Source organism: Saccoglossus kowalevskii, chromosome 10, assembly GCF_978046115.1.
Source record: "Saccoglossus kowalevskii chromosome 10, keSacKowa6.1, whole genome shotgun sequence".
Classification (NCBI taxonomy): Eukaryota; Metazoa; Hemichordata; class Enteropneusta; family Harrimaniidae; genus Saccoglossus; species Saccoglossus kowalevskii.
Genome location: NC_140650.1, coordinates 3,511,277 through 3,525,942, shown reverse-complemented (window position 1 = coordinate 3,525,942; position 14,666 = coordinate 3,511,277). Strand labels below are relative to the sequence as shown.

At 38.3% G+C, this 14,666-nt stretch overlaps 1 protein-coding gene across 1 annotated transcript; it reads right to left on the bottom strand.

Moving 5' to 3' along the window:
* Positions 1-816: 816 nt before the first annotated feature.
* On the bottom strand, positions 817-14,626 carry LOC100368628 (TIM double twin CX3C motif protein-like). The gene is made up of 3 exons (XM_085504155.1): positions 14,526-14,626; positions 5,247-5,387; positions 817-1,095 (listed from the first exon to the last, which is right to left on the bottom strand). Exons 1-3 carry the CDS (start codon positions 14,610-14,612, stop codon positions 904-906), a joined length of 420 nt encoding a protein of 139 aa, XP_085360281.1. The 5' UTR covers positions 14,613-14,626; the 3' UTR covers positions 817-903.
* Between the last annotated feature and the right edge of the window lie 40 nt (positions 14,627-14,666).

Genomic DNA, 14,666 nt, shown 5'->3' with positions numbered 1-14,666 from the left:
CCGCGCTCGCTTCCACACTAATCGGATCACTGTAGTAGAGCGTACAGCAGCTCCAATCGTAGACAAAATAAATTTGGTTCGCTGTCTACGACATGCATTAATAAAACTCTGTATTCTGTTACGACCGTTGTATACTGTTTATGTGCATCCAAATAAGTTGGGTCCGTCTTCTCTCGCGTTCCTGTGCACGTCGCGTCAAAATTAGAACGAAACATGCCAGCAGCAGAAATAGAACCTCGCACGTGTCATCCATTTTTCGTTCGTAAATAGCGGCTTACCAAAGGTCACCGACTAATGGCACCCCTTAGCCCATGCTAACGACTGGCCCTCCCTGTGCGTGGACGCAATTGGGTCTAGCCGAAATGCAAATATGCTAGATAAGCCTAAATCAGCTTAAATCTTAGCCCGTACTTCGTGTAACGTGAACACAACTACTGACTAAGATTTAAGCTAATCGTGTATGTTTGCATATCAGATAAAACCCAAACTTCTTAGGATTATAACAAATCTTCAATTTTAACTGCTTATTAGTACAGTAACTATGAAGGTATACATGACAGTTCCACGGTTATAAAAATATAAAAATTAGATTGCCATCGTAAAAGTAATAAATGATACATTTAATTTTCACAGTTGTTGTTTCAATTCTTTGTGTGGAATCACACCATGAAATCAATGAGTTGACATGTTCATGTCAACTTAAATTAGCAGATTTCATTTACTAGTATCCATAAAAATAGCCAGGGCAAACCTTATGAATAATTAATGCATTTACAGAAATAGTGAAATAAACAGAAACAAGCCACAGCCAAAAAATTATGACTATAAAAATATTCATTACCATAATAACTAATACATACTTTTAATTTGCGACATTCCATTGAAAAAATTAAATTACAAAAATTATTTATCATAACTAGCTAGTGTTTGTTTCATCCGTTTCATCATAGAGGGCAGTAGATCTATATGCTTGTCTGCACATTTATTAAGACATTTTTCCATATTATTTCTCATTATTATTTCATCCGTTATTCCCTTAGCAACCATATCTTTAAGTTCATCTTGACACTGCATGGCACCTCTCTGTAGACGATCCTGTCAATGACAAAACAAGTTATAGTCTGTTATCATACTAATCATCTAGTAGTATCGGGTACATGTACATCTTAATTAATATCTGAATAAATTACAGAAACAAAAATATAAGATTCATAATTTTTTTCTACAAAGAGAAGATTTGCAAATTACAAGTATTGTACTTGAATGGTAAGGTCAAGTTAATTACATCATAACCAAATTGTACCAAACAAAAAATGTCAAGATGTGTCTAAACAATGGGTAAGGGCAATCAGTCAGCCATTTTAAATTAGTGTCAGAGAAATTGGTAATTGAGAAATACAACATTTTTAACTAATATGTTTTTTACACATATAGCATTTTGTATGAAGTAGTACCGGTATGTACCATATACCAAATGGAGCAATTACAGTATTTACAAGGTATCCGGGTCAGAAATTGGTAGCAAACAACTGAACATAGCCAACTATTAATGTAGATTTCGATGTAATCAAGCTTTCAGCAGCTTAATTTCAACAATTCCATGCAGAATCACACATGGAACCGATTTCTCTAATTTGGCATACTTAATTCATCAAAATTCAATGAAAAGCAGATCAGGGGATTCGTTTGATGTCCGCTATTGTCCTGTTCTGTTCTTCAACATCAACCATGGAACATGAAATAATTTTTCCATGTATTCCTAATGAAAAATACATCAGATAACAACACAATTTGTGAACTACTGATTTTAGTTCATGGCTCATTTTACTATGTACATGTACATGTCAATGCACTTTGTGCAATGTCGATGCACTGGGTGCAATGTCGATGCACTTTGTGCAATGTCGATGCACTGGGTGCAATGTTAATGCACTGGGTGCAATGTTAATGCTTCGTGTGCGATGTTGATGCACCGGGTTCAATGTTGATGCTCTGTGTGCGATGTTGATGCACCGGGTGCAATGTTGATGCTTCGTGTGTGATGTTGATGCACCACGTGCAATGCCAATGCACCACGTGTGATATCAATGCCACGTTTTCAGGCATGTCTGAAAAAAAGTACCGGTAGTTGGCTAATATGCTTTTATAATTTGTGAGTCAAAACAAGGCTACATACAAATGTACCTGTCTGGCAATCACAAAGAAACAAAATAAATGTAAATGTAATTTAGGCGTTGAGGAAGAGTGAAGTATTTGGTTCTAAAATAGGCATCACGAAAATTCAACTTAGTTACACCATAAGCGAATGATTTCGATCACATGAAAACGCTTGATGCGATAAGATATTCGTCATGTTTGCCATACATATGAGTGACCTGAAACTGTGTTCCTTGACCTGATAGGTCAAGTTTCTAATTAACCAATCAAATTGCTGGATGGTGCAAACGTGTTTGAAGTACCATAGCTCATTTAAGGTAGAGATGCAGTTTATTTGTGAATTTCGATCAAAAATAGTTTTTTTCGTTTTTTATATAGATTTTTATCTAAAGAACATTCTGTGAAAATTTGACCAATGAATTCTTATTGGAAAATCGTTAAAATTGCTGTTTATTTTCTGGTTAAAAATAAAAAACACTCACACGTGGCAATGTTTATGTCCAATTGCCTAATTTGCATGAGTAACCAAATAACAGGACCTTTGATTGACAATATGCAAATCGAGATTCTACGGGTTCATTCAATTCACGCGCATGTGCAATTATTTACAAATCAGTTATCGCTCGCTAGCAAACCAAACATTATATTTCCTCAGTGTTTTTTCCTAATTTTTATCATTACATTATGCATGGTATAAAAAGGAAGAGAGGTAGAAAGACGATTCAGATGAGTTCTATGTCGGAAGAGGCAAAAGCTACACTGAAGGCATCAGCCCGCCGAACGAAAAACAAAATCGATGTGAGCGTCCAAACGTGACTTTCCCTGAAGGCGTGAATCCGAGTTTCTGATTGACTGAGAGATATTATTTTTAAATAATTGTTCTCAAAAAATAAACTGAGCATGTGAAGAATAATTTAACATTGTTTACAGTGATAACAGCTCATTGTCGAAACGAAGCTTACCCATTCACGCTAGTCACAATAAACATCATAGTCTTGAATAAGCGTCAATGACTACGGTAAAACTTAGACTCTATTTTAGGCATCAGGAATGATTGAAATGTCCGAAAATGACGCCAAAATACACCTTAAAAGTCCCATTTTATTTTTTTCTAAACCCCATCCCGAATTTACGGCAGAATCTGGTCCCTCAAATAAGGGACACGTGAGCTTTGATTCTAACCGGATATATTGCACTGGGTCGGGGAGATACAAACTTTCGTGTATCTTTTGTCCAATGGGTACCTGTACTTCGATCATTCGCAAAGTAACGAACACACTGTTTAGCACTCCTATTTTTTTCATTTGCTGATTTCTATTCAGAAAAAGTCGACCGCTCGAAAATGCACCTTAATTTTGCACTCTTAAAACATGTCAGATTTCCAACACTAAGTATTTAAAACCGGTCGAAATTTTAAAACTTTTACGTTAGGAGCTGGAGCTCTCTTCTTGCAGGCGACCATCGCCTGTAGTACAACAGCATGTTTTGTACGTACATTCGTGCGCTGATTGTCTGCGACTGTCCCTGAATAGGGCGTTACCAAAATCGGAAAAAATAAAAAATTGCCTCCTTAAAAAACGAACAGAATTCAAATATTTCTTTTAACAAATATGTTGCAGTGGGAAAATGGGATTGGAAACGCTGAACAAAACTTCTGTGCCTCGCGTTTCGATTCTAGGATTACGCGATTATTCATTATTGTGCGTTTGCTTCCTGGAGTTGGTTCTCAATACTACATAAAAATCATCGAGGATAAATAATTTAATATACCACTTTGTACTCTTCACGGTAAACCATAGGCTCTGAAATACTCATAGATTTTTTATTGAAAATACATCGAAGAGAAGCCATGATGTTTTGATCCTGATAAAAGGTCACCTTCCTAGGACTGCCCCCTGTTTAATAATTCATGAGATGACGTCATATTTACTGGGCATTGACACATGTTTTTACCGACTTCATCAAAACACTGGTATGAATGACGTGTTTCTGATTTATATATTCAAGAGCAGTTGTTCTGGTCTAACGATTTTACATAAAATGTCTATGTCTATACGTTAATTTCAATAGTCTAGAAAGTATGACAAAGTATGACAAAGCAGTAATTCACGGCTTAACGCGCAAATATGCAAATTAGCCTTTTTCTCGTCTTCTATTTTTGGTGAATTCTTGGGTTTTAAATTAAAATAGCTGATAAACGCTTTGGCCATTTGCCTCGAAATTTTCACACACTATTGACAAGGTGTTCCCCCTTCAAAATGCGTCCGGACAGTTTATTACGGCGAGTGGAACAAAAATAACAAGTCCGCAATTAACATGGATATATAAATTATGCAAAAATAGAAAAGAGTGAACTTTGAGGTCATGCTGTGCGACTTTGAAAGCCGTTAGAGAGATGAGTGGACGCATTTGAATTAGCAGTATACCAAGATATCCAGTGATGTAATGTTACCCACAAACGGACTTGAAGTTTTTAAGCTAATTTTTTTTAAATCACTTTTGTCCAAAAAAGCATATTTTTGACCCAAAATCAAAAACACATTCTGGGTATTTAAAATAAAGACAAGTTTTACAAAGTTTGTATAATAAGCATTCAGAAAATATATAACATGTTGGATATATAATACCATCTTCATTTTCTAATTACTCAATTAAAAAGCAAGCCAAATAAACTGCATCTCTACCTTAAATATGTTAATGACAGTTCAGCGACTTCATGGTGAACGCAACACGAACAAGATTTACCTAGTATGTTGTAGTGCGATCTTTAGGCTTTGATTTTGATGGGAAAACAGCATGACTTTTTTTTTAAATCAAGAAATTTTTTTTTTTTCAAAAGACAAACTGAGCATTGATTAACACTTTTCACGGTGATGACAGTTCATTGTGGAAACGCTACACACAATAAACGACATACTCTTGAATAGGCGTCAATAACTACGGAAAACCACAATTAGACTCTCAATTAAGCGTCAGGAAAGATTGTAATGTTCAAAATATTACACCTATACTGTAGTTGAATACACAGAAGAGCAAAGAAATAAAAAATGTTGATGTCAATAACCAGATCTGAATTGATATACACATACCTGAAAATCCCTGAGTTCATTCTGTACATAAACCTGTGCTTGTTGTACTGGCTGTGAACACTGTTCTATGCAACGCTGTGCTTCTTCCATTGAATACCCCTTATTATCACAACATCTGGCACTGCACTTGTACATCTTCGACTACAAATCAAAATTTATAATAAAATGTAAAAAATTTTGTTTGACTTTTTATAAGTTTTTCAAATTGCACACACATTGTAAGGAGTATGCTACCAAGTCAACATTGTTTTCAACATACATATATGTACATGTACATGTGGTAATGAACGACAACACATGTACAGGCCTTGAGGGTTAAACTCAAAATCAAATTGATTGCTTATAAGAAGCCATTTGATTGGTTGCCCAGTTGGGATGTGGTCAAGTTAAATAGATATGCTATATATATCACTGCAGTGTTTTTACCTAAGTAATATTGGCACACACTTGTTTACAGAAATATTCAATACATTGACTATTATGTGATATCTGCACACACTTGTTTACAGAAATGCAGCTAAGATTAAAGTCTGTGGTGATGGACGAGGAAACCACCACACATACATGTAGGCAGCTGACGTACACTGAGAAGAATGCTATATATACTGTGTGTTTATTATATGCAACAGCAGATAGTAGAAGAAGTAAACTTAAAGAAATCATTGATTGTAGGACACTTCTCCTTATACATGTACTTTCACTCAGAATATTTTCACTCTGTGGCTAAGATCATCTTACCATTGAACTCTACATAGGCTGAAACGTTCAGGCCAAAACATCCAGCATTTATTTGAGCCATGGGTAAAAATATATAGTTTAACCCTTTTCCAGTCAAGTCGGTGAAAAAACCGCCGTCAATATGGGTATGCTAGAATTTACCACTTCAGCTAACTGGTTAAGTCGTTGAAAAACGGCCTGCTATTTAGGTTGCTCAGACGGTCAAGCGTTTATAATACGTTGTATGGAACCTGATATTTTACACTTGCAAAATTATGGAGGGAGAGAATTTGTTTTCGATTCCGTCAAGTCAAATAAATTAACCAAGTAATAAAGAATGTAATTCTATACTCTTGTCTGCTCATTTCACTATTTTACCGTCACAATGCGACGTTTGCGACGATGTAAAAAAAACGCCTTGACCACATTGCAAACTGCAGCATTACAACCGTTTTTGAACGACACGATTCACGATTATAACGGTAGTAACGTATTTTGACCAGCTTGGCAAATAGTCCCAGCACTTAGAATGAATAGCATGACGGATTCCAACGGCTGAGCTTGGAATGTCGGCAATCACCAACGTAAAATGACCGGGACAGCTGGTAGGAAATATTCAAGTCCACGTGATTTCACCGTCTGAGCTAGCATATGCAATTCTATGTGTATGCAAATTGTAACCAATCCGTGTTCGAAAAAATAACATATTTATTTACATAACAATAATTATTCAAATTGTGGGGAGATGCAGTCTTGTGGACATCTGGTCGTTCAGTATAAATATGGCCGAAGAAAGTGAGATAAAGCCCAGACTCGCTGTGTGCCTCCTTTCCGACACGTATGTTAATATGCCGTCCTATACAGATAGGAAGTGTTTTATGAAGGCAAGAAGGAAATTGAAGAAAACGCGTCAATCATGCAGTGGCACGGGGAGTGATAAGTTTGACATTGACATGACAGATTTTTCACCAGCAAAGCGCGGGAAAAGGAAGAAATCCAAAGCAAAGGAAACATTTGACGTCGGTGAGTTACCAGCCGAACGTACCACCGACACCGGTGATAATAGTCCACTCAAGAAAAGGCGTAAAAAGAAAAAGAACAAACGCAAGTCGGAGACTGCCTCCTCTGTCAATGAACAGGTGATTACAGAAGAAAGCCGTTTGAAGGACTGCAGGGGCAAACTAGGGGGCAAACCAGGAGGCAAGCGTAAATCGAAGACGAACCGTAAAGTGGTTGAATCGCCAGTTGCCGATGAAGCAGATGCCGAAGAAACGGGAGTTAATCACGCTGAAATACAACGTGCCGTCAAAGATGTGATACAATTTTTGCAAGACAATGTTTGCGATTCGGAACCGTCGACATCCGCCACAACTGCCAACGCAGAAAAGCAGGGGCCTGAACATATTGACCCAGTGAGTACGCAACAAAACGTCGATGTCACCAAAGAAATGGTACAAGAAAATGTATGCGATACAGAACAATCAACACTTGCGAGTTTCCCCGAAAAACAAACTATTAAAAAACGTGTTGCCAATGGACACGCGTGATGATGAACTTGTATTGGACGAAAAAACGGGTGAGCTACGACACAAAATACCAGATGACTTCATAGTTGCAACTGACGAAGATACAGATTCAGAAATCGATGAAGATCGTGCTGAGAATGACGATTTTTTAGAGCAACGTTACCCACCGGTACTCGATAGCGACATTGAAATTGAATCCGACACAGAAATTGGTGCTACATTCGATTATGTTGCCTCCGGCACTGGTGAATGGAGAATGGCCACGGAGGAAGACGGCGATATATTTACTATTCCAGTTTTTGAACCCGAACCTGGACCAACTTTCGAACTGCCTTCATATGCACGTGAGGTGGAATATTTCTACAAATTTATCCCACCAGAACTGATAGAACTGGCTTCCATCAAGACTAATAAATACGCCAAATATCATCAAAAATGCATTGCAAAGAAATTAAATGCCCGCTGGCGTAATACAAATTTCAGTGAAATGCAAGCATTCTTTGGTGTGATGATATGTATGGGTGTGGATCACAAATCAGCAATCGACGATTATTGGTCGAGTGACCCCTTTCTGCAGAATATGGGAATTGCGTCAGTAATGACTCGGGCCAGATTTCAAATGCTAATGCGTTATTTTCATTTAGCTGATCAAGTAAATGACCCACGGCGGGATCCTGACATTGAACGTCGTCGTCAACGATCAGAGGCCGACCTGTTGTATAAAATCAACCCATGGCTGAAACCCATAGTTGTCGGCGATACTACCAGATGGGACAGGAAATTTCGATTGATGAGGGTATGATTAGATTCAAGGGACGGTCCAAGTGTAAGCAGAGATTGCCCCACAAACCCAACCGTGATGGCTTCAAAAAAGTGTACATGGTCGGTAGTTTTAGCAGACGAAATCGGAAAACCATGCCGCTGCAATTAATTCCTGAGGGAAAAAGCAAGAAGCTGAAATTGAAAATTGGTGAAATGAAAGCAGCAACTAGACTGAACGACACTATCAATATTACTGCATACCAGGATGACAGCGCGCAAATATTGATTTTAAATACAGTCTATCCCCCACTGGCTATGTCGGCAGAAGCAGTAGATGACGAGAGACATGTGCCTGTATCGTTACAATGTTACAGACATCACATGGGTGGCGTGGATCGTTCTAACCAAAGGCAAAAATACTATCACACGGGCAGAAAAAACAATCGTTGGTGGATCTACATGGCCTGTTACCTCATAGATGTTGCATTGGTCAATGCTTATGAATGTTTCAAGGCATTGAATCGCACGACTAAAGTAACGCGCAAATTCTTCAATATCCGCACAGGTAAACAACTGATTGGTGGACACTCGAGTAGAATTCAAAAATCCATAAGAGAAGTTGGCTCTCTTCCAAGTAACACGTCATTTATTCGTAGTGAAAACATGGATTCGCACGAAATATGCAGACTATTCGGGTGTCAAAAATCGTGTAAGCAGTGCAGCAAGGACGGGAGAAAAACAGCGAGTGGCCTATTATCAGAAACATCGAAAGGATGCCCAATTTGTAAAGTTCACCTTCATGCGGGCAAATGTTTCGCTGCTTTTCATCACAACATGGCACTGAGGGGAAAACGCACCGTGGGAACACAAACACGAAGTACGGAAGAGCAGCCCTCGACATCAGGCAGACGCATGGGAGCAGCCCGCCGGGGTGGACGACTAAGAAAGGCGTACAACAAATAAATTTGGGACTTATTACAGCGTCACAGACTGTACAATAGTTTGAGTTGGTGAAAATACGTTATCGTTAATTTAGTTTCATGCTCACTCGGTATTTATATGTTTTAATGTCAGGATAGTTCATCGGGTCTAGTCGGTGGAAATACGTTTCTGTGTGAGTATATATACACGCCAAGTCCCTGCAGTTACATTCTCGCTAGTTCGTTTTATTTCAAGTCGTTAAATATACGTTGAAATATTTAGTTGGTTAATCGGGTCATGTAGGTGAATATACGTTGCCGTGTGAAGGTAACCTCGATCAAGTCGTTGCAGTTACGTTCTCAGTTCTCAGTTTGGGTCGTTAAATATACGTTGTAAGTGTGGACTTATTCGTACGGTCAAGTCGGTTAATATACGTCAGAGCTTGAATATAACATCAGTTAAGTCACGGAAAGTATGTTGTAATATGTTACACATGTAGTTCAAGTCGTTGAATATACGTTGCAATTTGAAATGTACGCTGACGGGTCGAGTATGTCAAACACGTTTTCCTCCGTACATGTCCCAAATATCCACATACTCGCGCGTTTTTTTCTTCTTACTTCGAACTTGCATTCATGTAGTGACCTTGTACTTGCTTGTAATGTGTTTTCAATTAAGCAATATTTATTTCAGTGCTTAACGCGTGTTTATTGAGACTGTACAAAGGGCAAAACATCGTTACTTAACGACAGTAAAAAATGTGTATTGAAATAAAATGGTGATTTTTTTTTATACGAGAAATTGTTGTCCATGGTGGTAATGAAGTGTGTATGCGAACAGATTGCAAAAAATGTGAAAACTGTGGACCATTATCGGATACGGCTGTAGATGGTAATCCATGTTGTGCAAACACAATACGTAGTTTTTCTATTGTAGCTTCAGCTGTCGTGGATTTCATCGGAAATACTTCCATCCATTTTGAATATGCACAGGTGATGATGAGAAACATTTGATGAAGAAACGGTCCTGCGTAATCAATATGTATGCAATCCCATGGTCCTTTTGGGTATTCCCATGGATGCATTGGTATAGGTGCGGGCAATTTCGCATTAACTTGGCAAGTACAGCATTTGCGAACAGTAGTCTCTATTTCATCATTTAGACATGGCCACCATACATAATTTCGAGCTAATGCTTTCATGTGAACTATCCCTGGGTGCGATTTGTGTAACATTTCTAGTATACGCAATCGTCCTTGTGGCGGCACAATGACTTTACTGCCCCATAGAACTATGTCATCTTGAACACTCAATTCGGATTTACGAACGAAGTATGGTTTGAGTTCTGGCTCAACGGATATCTCATACACTGTATTTGGCCAACCACAAGTAATATATCTACGAACTTGTAATAATACTGGATCATGATCTGTCCATCGTTTGATATCCTCTGACGTTACCGGTGATGTGTCTAGGAATTCCATCAGTAACACGGTATCAGTAGGTATAGGAATGTTGGACGGTTGATCTTGCAGTGGTAATCGACTCATCGTGTCGGCATGGCCCATTTCTTTGCCTGGCTTATAATTAAACTTGTAGTCATAAGCGGATAATGTGAGATTCCATCGTTGGACTCGCGATGATGCCATTGTTGGGACACCTTTTGCTTCATTAAACAAGGTTTGTAACGGTTTGTGATCATTGAAAATTTCAAAATGTCTGCTGAACAAGTAAGAATGAAACTTCTTCACTCCAAATATTACCGCTAGTCCCCCTCTCTAGCTGAGAATAATTCTTCTCGGTGGGTGCTAATGTGCGTGATGGGAAGCTAATCGGTTTCTTAGAGCCATCTGGCATTACGTGAGAGAGAACAGCACCGACTCCGTAGGGTGACGCATCGCATGCAAGTATCAATTCTTTCATTGGGTCATAGGGAAGAAGTACTTTCGAAGAATTTAACAATCTCTTAGATTCGTTAAATGATTTATCTTGCTTCACTCCCCAGTGCCATTTAGTATTCTTGTTCAGAAGTATATGCAGTGTCGCTAACGTACACGGTTGACAGGTTGGATACGAAACGACCGTAGTAGTTAAGAAGTCCCAGGTACACATGTACATTTTGTATGATTTTAATTCAGTTATGTTACACAGAACAGGAGCATCCATCAAAGCGCGAACTTTACTTTCCAGTGGATGTAGGCCCACTGCATCGATACGGTATCCGAGATACTCTACTTCTTTCGTTTGTAAAACACATTTCTCTTTTCGAGCACGAATTCCAGCTTCAGACAATTTATTCAATACCGACTCTAAATTGTATAAGTGTTCAGCTTCTGTCTCTCCTGTGATCAGAATGTCATCAATAAATACACATACATGTGGAATTCCTTGTAGGAGACTATCCATACACTTTTGTCAAATTGCTGGAGCTGATGATACTCCGACTGGTAAGCAATTATATCTGAAAAGTCCACGGTGTGTATTTATTGTTGTGAACTCCTTAGATTTATCATCTAGTGGCAGTTGTAAGTAGGCATTACTTAAATCAAGCTTAGTGAAAGTCTGTCCACCACTCAGGGAATCGGATACGAGTCAAGTTTCGCAACTTGATTTATGGTTACTTTGTAATCTCCACAAATATGTATTTGACTTTACCTTTCAATACAGGTACAATGGGTGGAGCCCAATCAAAAAACTCAACAGGTTCGATTACACCTTCCTTTTGAAGTCGCATCAATTCAGATTCTACCTTATCCTTCATCACATACGGTACAGGACGTGGTTTAAAGAACTTCTACTGGGCATTAGGATCAACATAGATTTTCCCTGTCACTTTCTTGACAGTACCTAACCCATCCTGAAATACATTTGAATACTGTTTTATCAGTGATTCATGAGCCATTGCTACTTTAACATGACAAGTTTCTGCCCATCTTAACCGAAAGACTTTTAACCAATCACGACCTACTAAATCAGGAACACTACCTTCTACAATTACAATACTGTAGAATACTTTATTTTCGCTGGAATTAATTTTCGCTGAAAAGTCTTTTTGGGCGTTTTGTATGGATTTTATTTTCACTGATTTTTGATGAGTTTAATGTGATATATAGAAAAAAAAGTATATTTGATGGATTTTATTTTCACGGAATCATCCCTTCAGCGAAAATAAATTCCAAGCGAAAATAAAGTATTCCACAGTAGGTACATTTGCTATCTGATTATCATATTTAACATCTACATTAAGAGTTCCTACAACTTTTATCTGTTCACCAGTATATGTACGTAATACTGCGTGTGCATTCTGAACAATTGGAATATTAGCCAATAATACAATGTGCACACAAGGACCCATGTGTTCTCGCCATTGGCGAGGCAATGGCGAGGTCATGTCCCGCCAATGTCGAGTCAATGGCGTGCCAGTGGCGAGGTCATTAAAGGGCTCGCCCTCAAAAAAGCGAGCCCAAGATCGAGCTCGTCGCGGTCAGTTAAATACGGCGCGCCTTATTTAACTCGGCGCGATCACCGGCGCGACCGGTATTTCTTGGAACACCAAAACATAAAATATCACTTCAGCGTGGTTACACAAGTGTTGTTTGAAAAGTTAACAAATGTTTGTTTTGTTGATTTCATCATTAAGATTTGTCAGATTGAATTATTTCCCCGAGTGGACCTTAATCTTTGCAGACCCGATCGTTTTGTGAGATTTGTGTATGTGTACGTGTATCTGATTGTCGATTTCATATCATTGGTAGTTGTAAAAATAAAACAAAACAGAAACACTCTGTGCCGAAACCTCAGTGACAACACGATTTCCAAATATATGTTATCATGTTGTTTTGATGATATGCGAGTAATTTTGCCATGCATGTAAATCAGTCGGTCCCTGGTCCACCATTATATTACCGATGTCTTGATTCACCCCTGCACCGATCTGGAAAACGGGTCTCATTACGTGACAAAATAATCGTCACAAACTGTTTGTGTTCACTTAAATTCCAATGTATAAACCGTCATCACGAAGTTCATAGAGGTAAAATGCTTGACAAAGTAAAATTGTTGTACGTGGAGTCGTTGCATGATGTATGTTTCCTTTTCACAGTTCAGTCAGAGGTCAATGACAATGTCGTAACTAAAACCTTCATGCTAAAACCATGTGGTCAGCAACAGAAATTATACAAGTATGTTTTCGAATTAGATAATATAATAACCGCGCTTTAACTAAGACAGAACCGTCTCTGTCCTGTGTTCAATGCGGTAAGTGTCGCCGAGACCTAGACGCAACAAAAGAAAAATGAAAAGCTGTCTAGCTGGTTGCCATGACGTCGACTTTTGAGGGCACCGCTAGCCAATAGTACGTATGGATTTACGTAACTCTGTTGTTACTTTGTACTAAACATCTGTTTTGTTGCAAAGTGCATGCATTTTACTCAAGCGATTCCCGTTAATTATCGTGACGCCGACCGGTCACGGTGCTTCCCTTCGATTAACAACGGATATTTTGCCGTGTAACTCTATTATTGGAGACTGATCGCGACGTTTTCCCGTGATTTTTTATGTTATTATTATTGGCTAGACCGGCTTTTAATTTTCCTTCTTAAATTTGTAAATGTGAGTATAGGGGAGTATGTATAGGGGAGATGAGATGGGAATAATCTGAGTTACATACGAATTATTATTTGACATGTCATATTTAGTATTACATACTACCACGTTGCTGAATATGTTTTTGGTAAAATAAAGACAGTGTACACTCGAAAATTGACTGTGTCGGAAAATGTATACTATCATTACCATTTTACCAATAAATGAAATGGAGGGAAGTAGGACTGACTTCCGTGAACATATATCTTGTAATGTGTAGTTTACTCAAAGACATTCTATTGTCTTTGGATTAACATTGTAAACAACATAAACAATAGTGTCCCATGATTCTTTGGTGCAATCCAAGGGATTGAGCGGTTCCCCTTTAAATGACATGTCAAATCCAAATGTTTATGTGCGCATACTCACTAACAACTGAAATGGAGTGGTTGGAAAAGTGTGACCAGTGTATTTTTTTTGTGGCGTCTTGTCTGTAAACTTTTGAATGTTCCTACATTTTTTACTGAACACTGCGTGAGAATCTCCAGACCTGGTAGAGTTGTAGGTATATACATGTATCATCCTGCGAAAATGAATGTTTGATGGGTGATTTTTACAACGGCCTTGTTTGTGTTCAGGCTTGTGTGGGGTGCAGACCATGGCCATTCACAGTTGTAGGAGTACACACATCACGAACGATAGAGTGGAAATAACACACATCGATTTCGCACACATATCTTTTCGTTCGTGCTGATAGAATAACGAATTACCTGCATTCTACGTAGACCATCTCTGTCTAGTTCTTCAACTGACTTTTTAATAGCATTTTCCACACGTGCTTGTATAGCCTCCGCCATTTTGAAAGTTGAAAGGTCAACTTAGTTGAAATTGGTCCACATAACTGATGCATA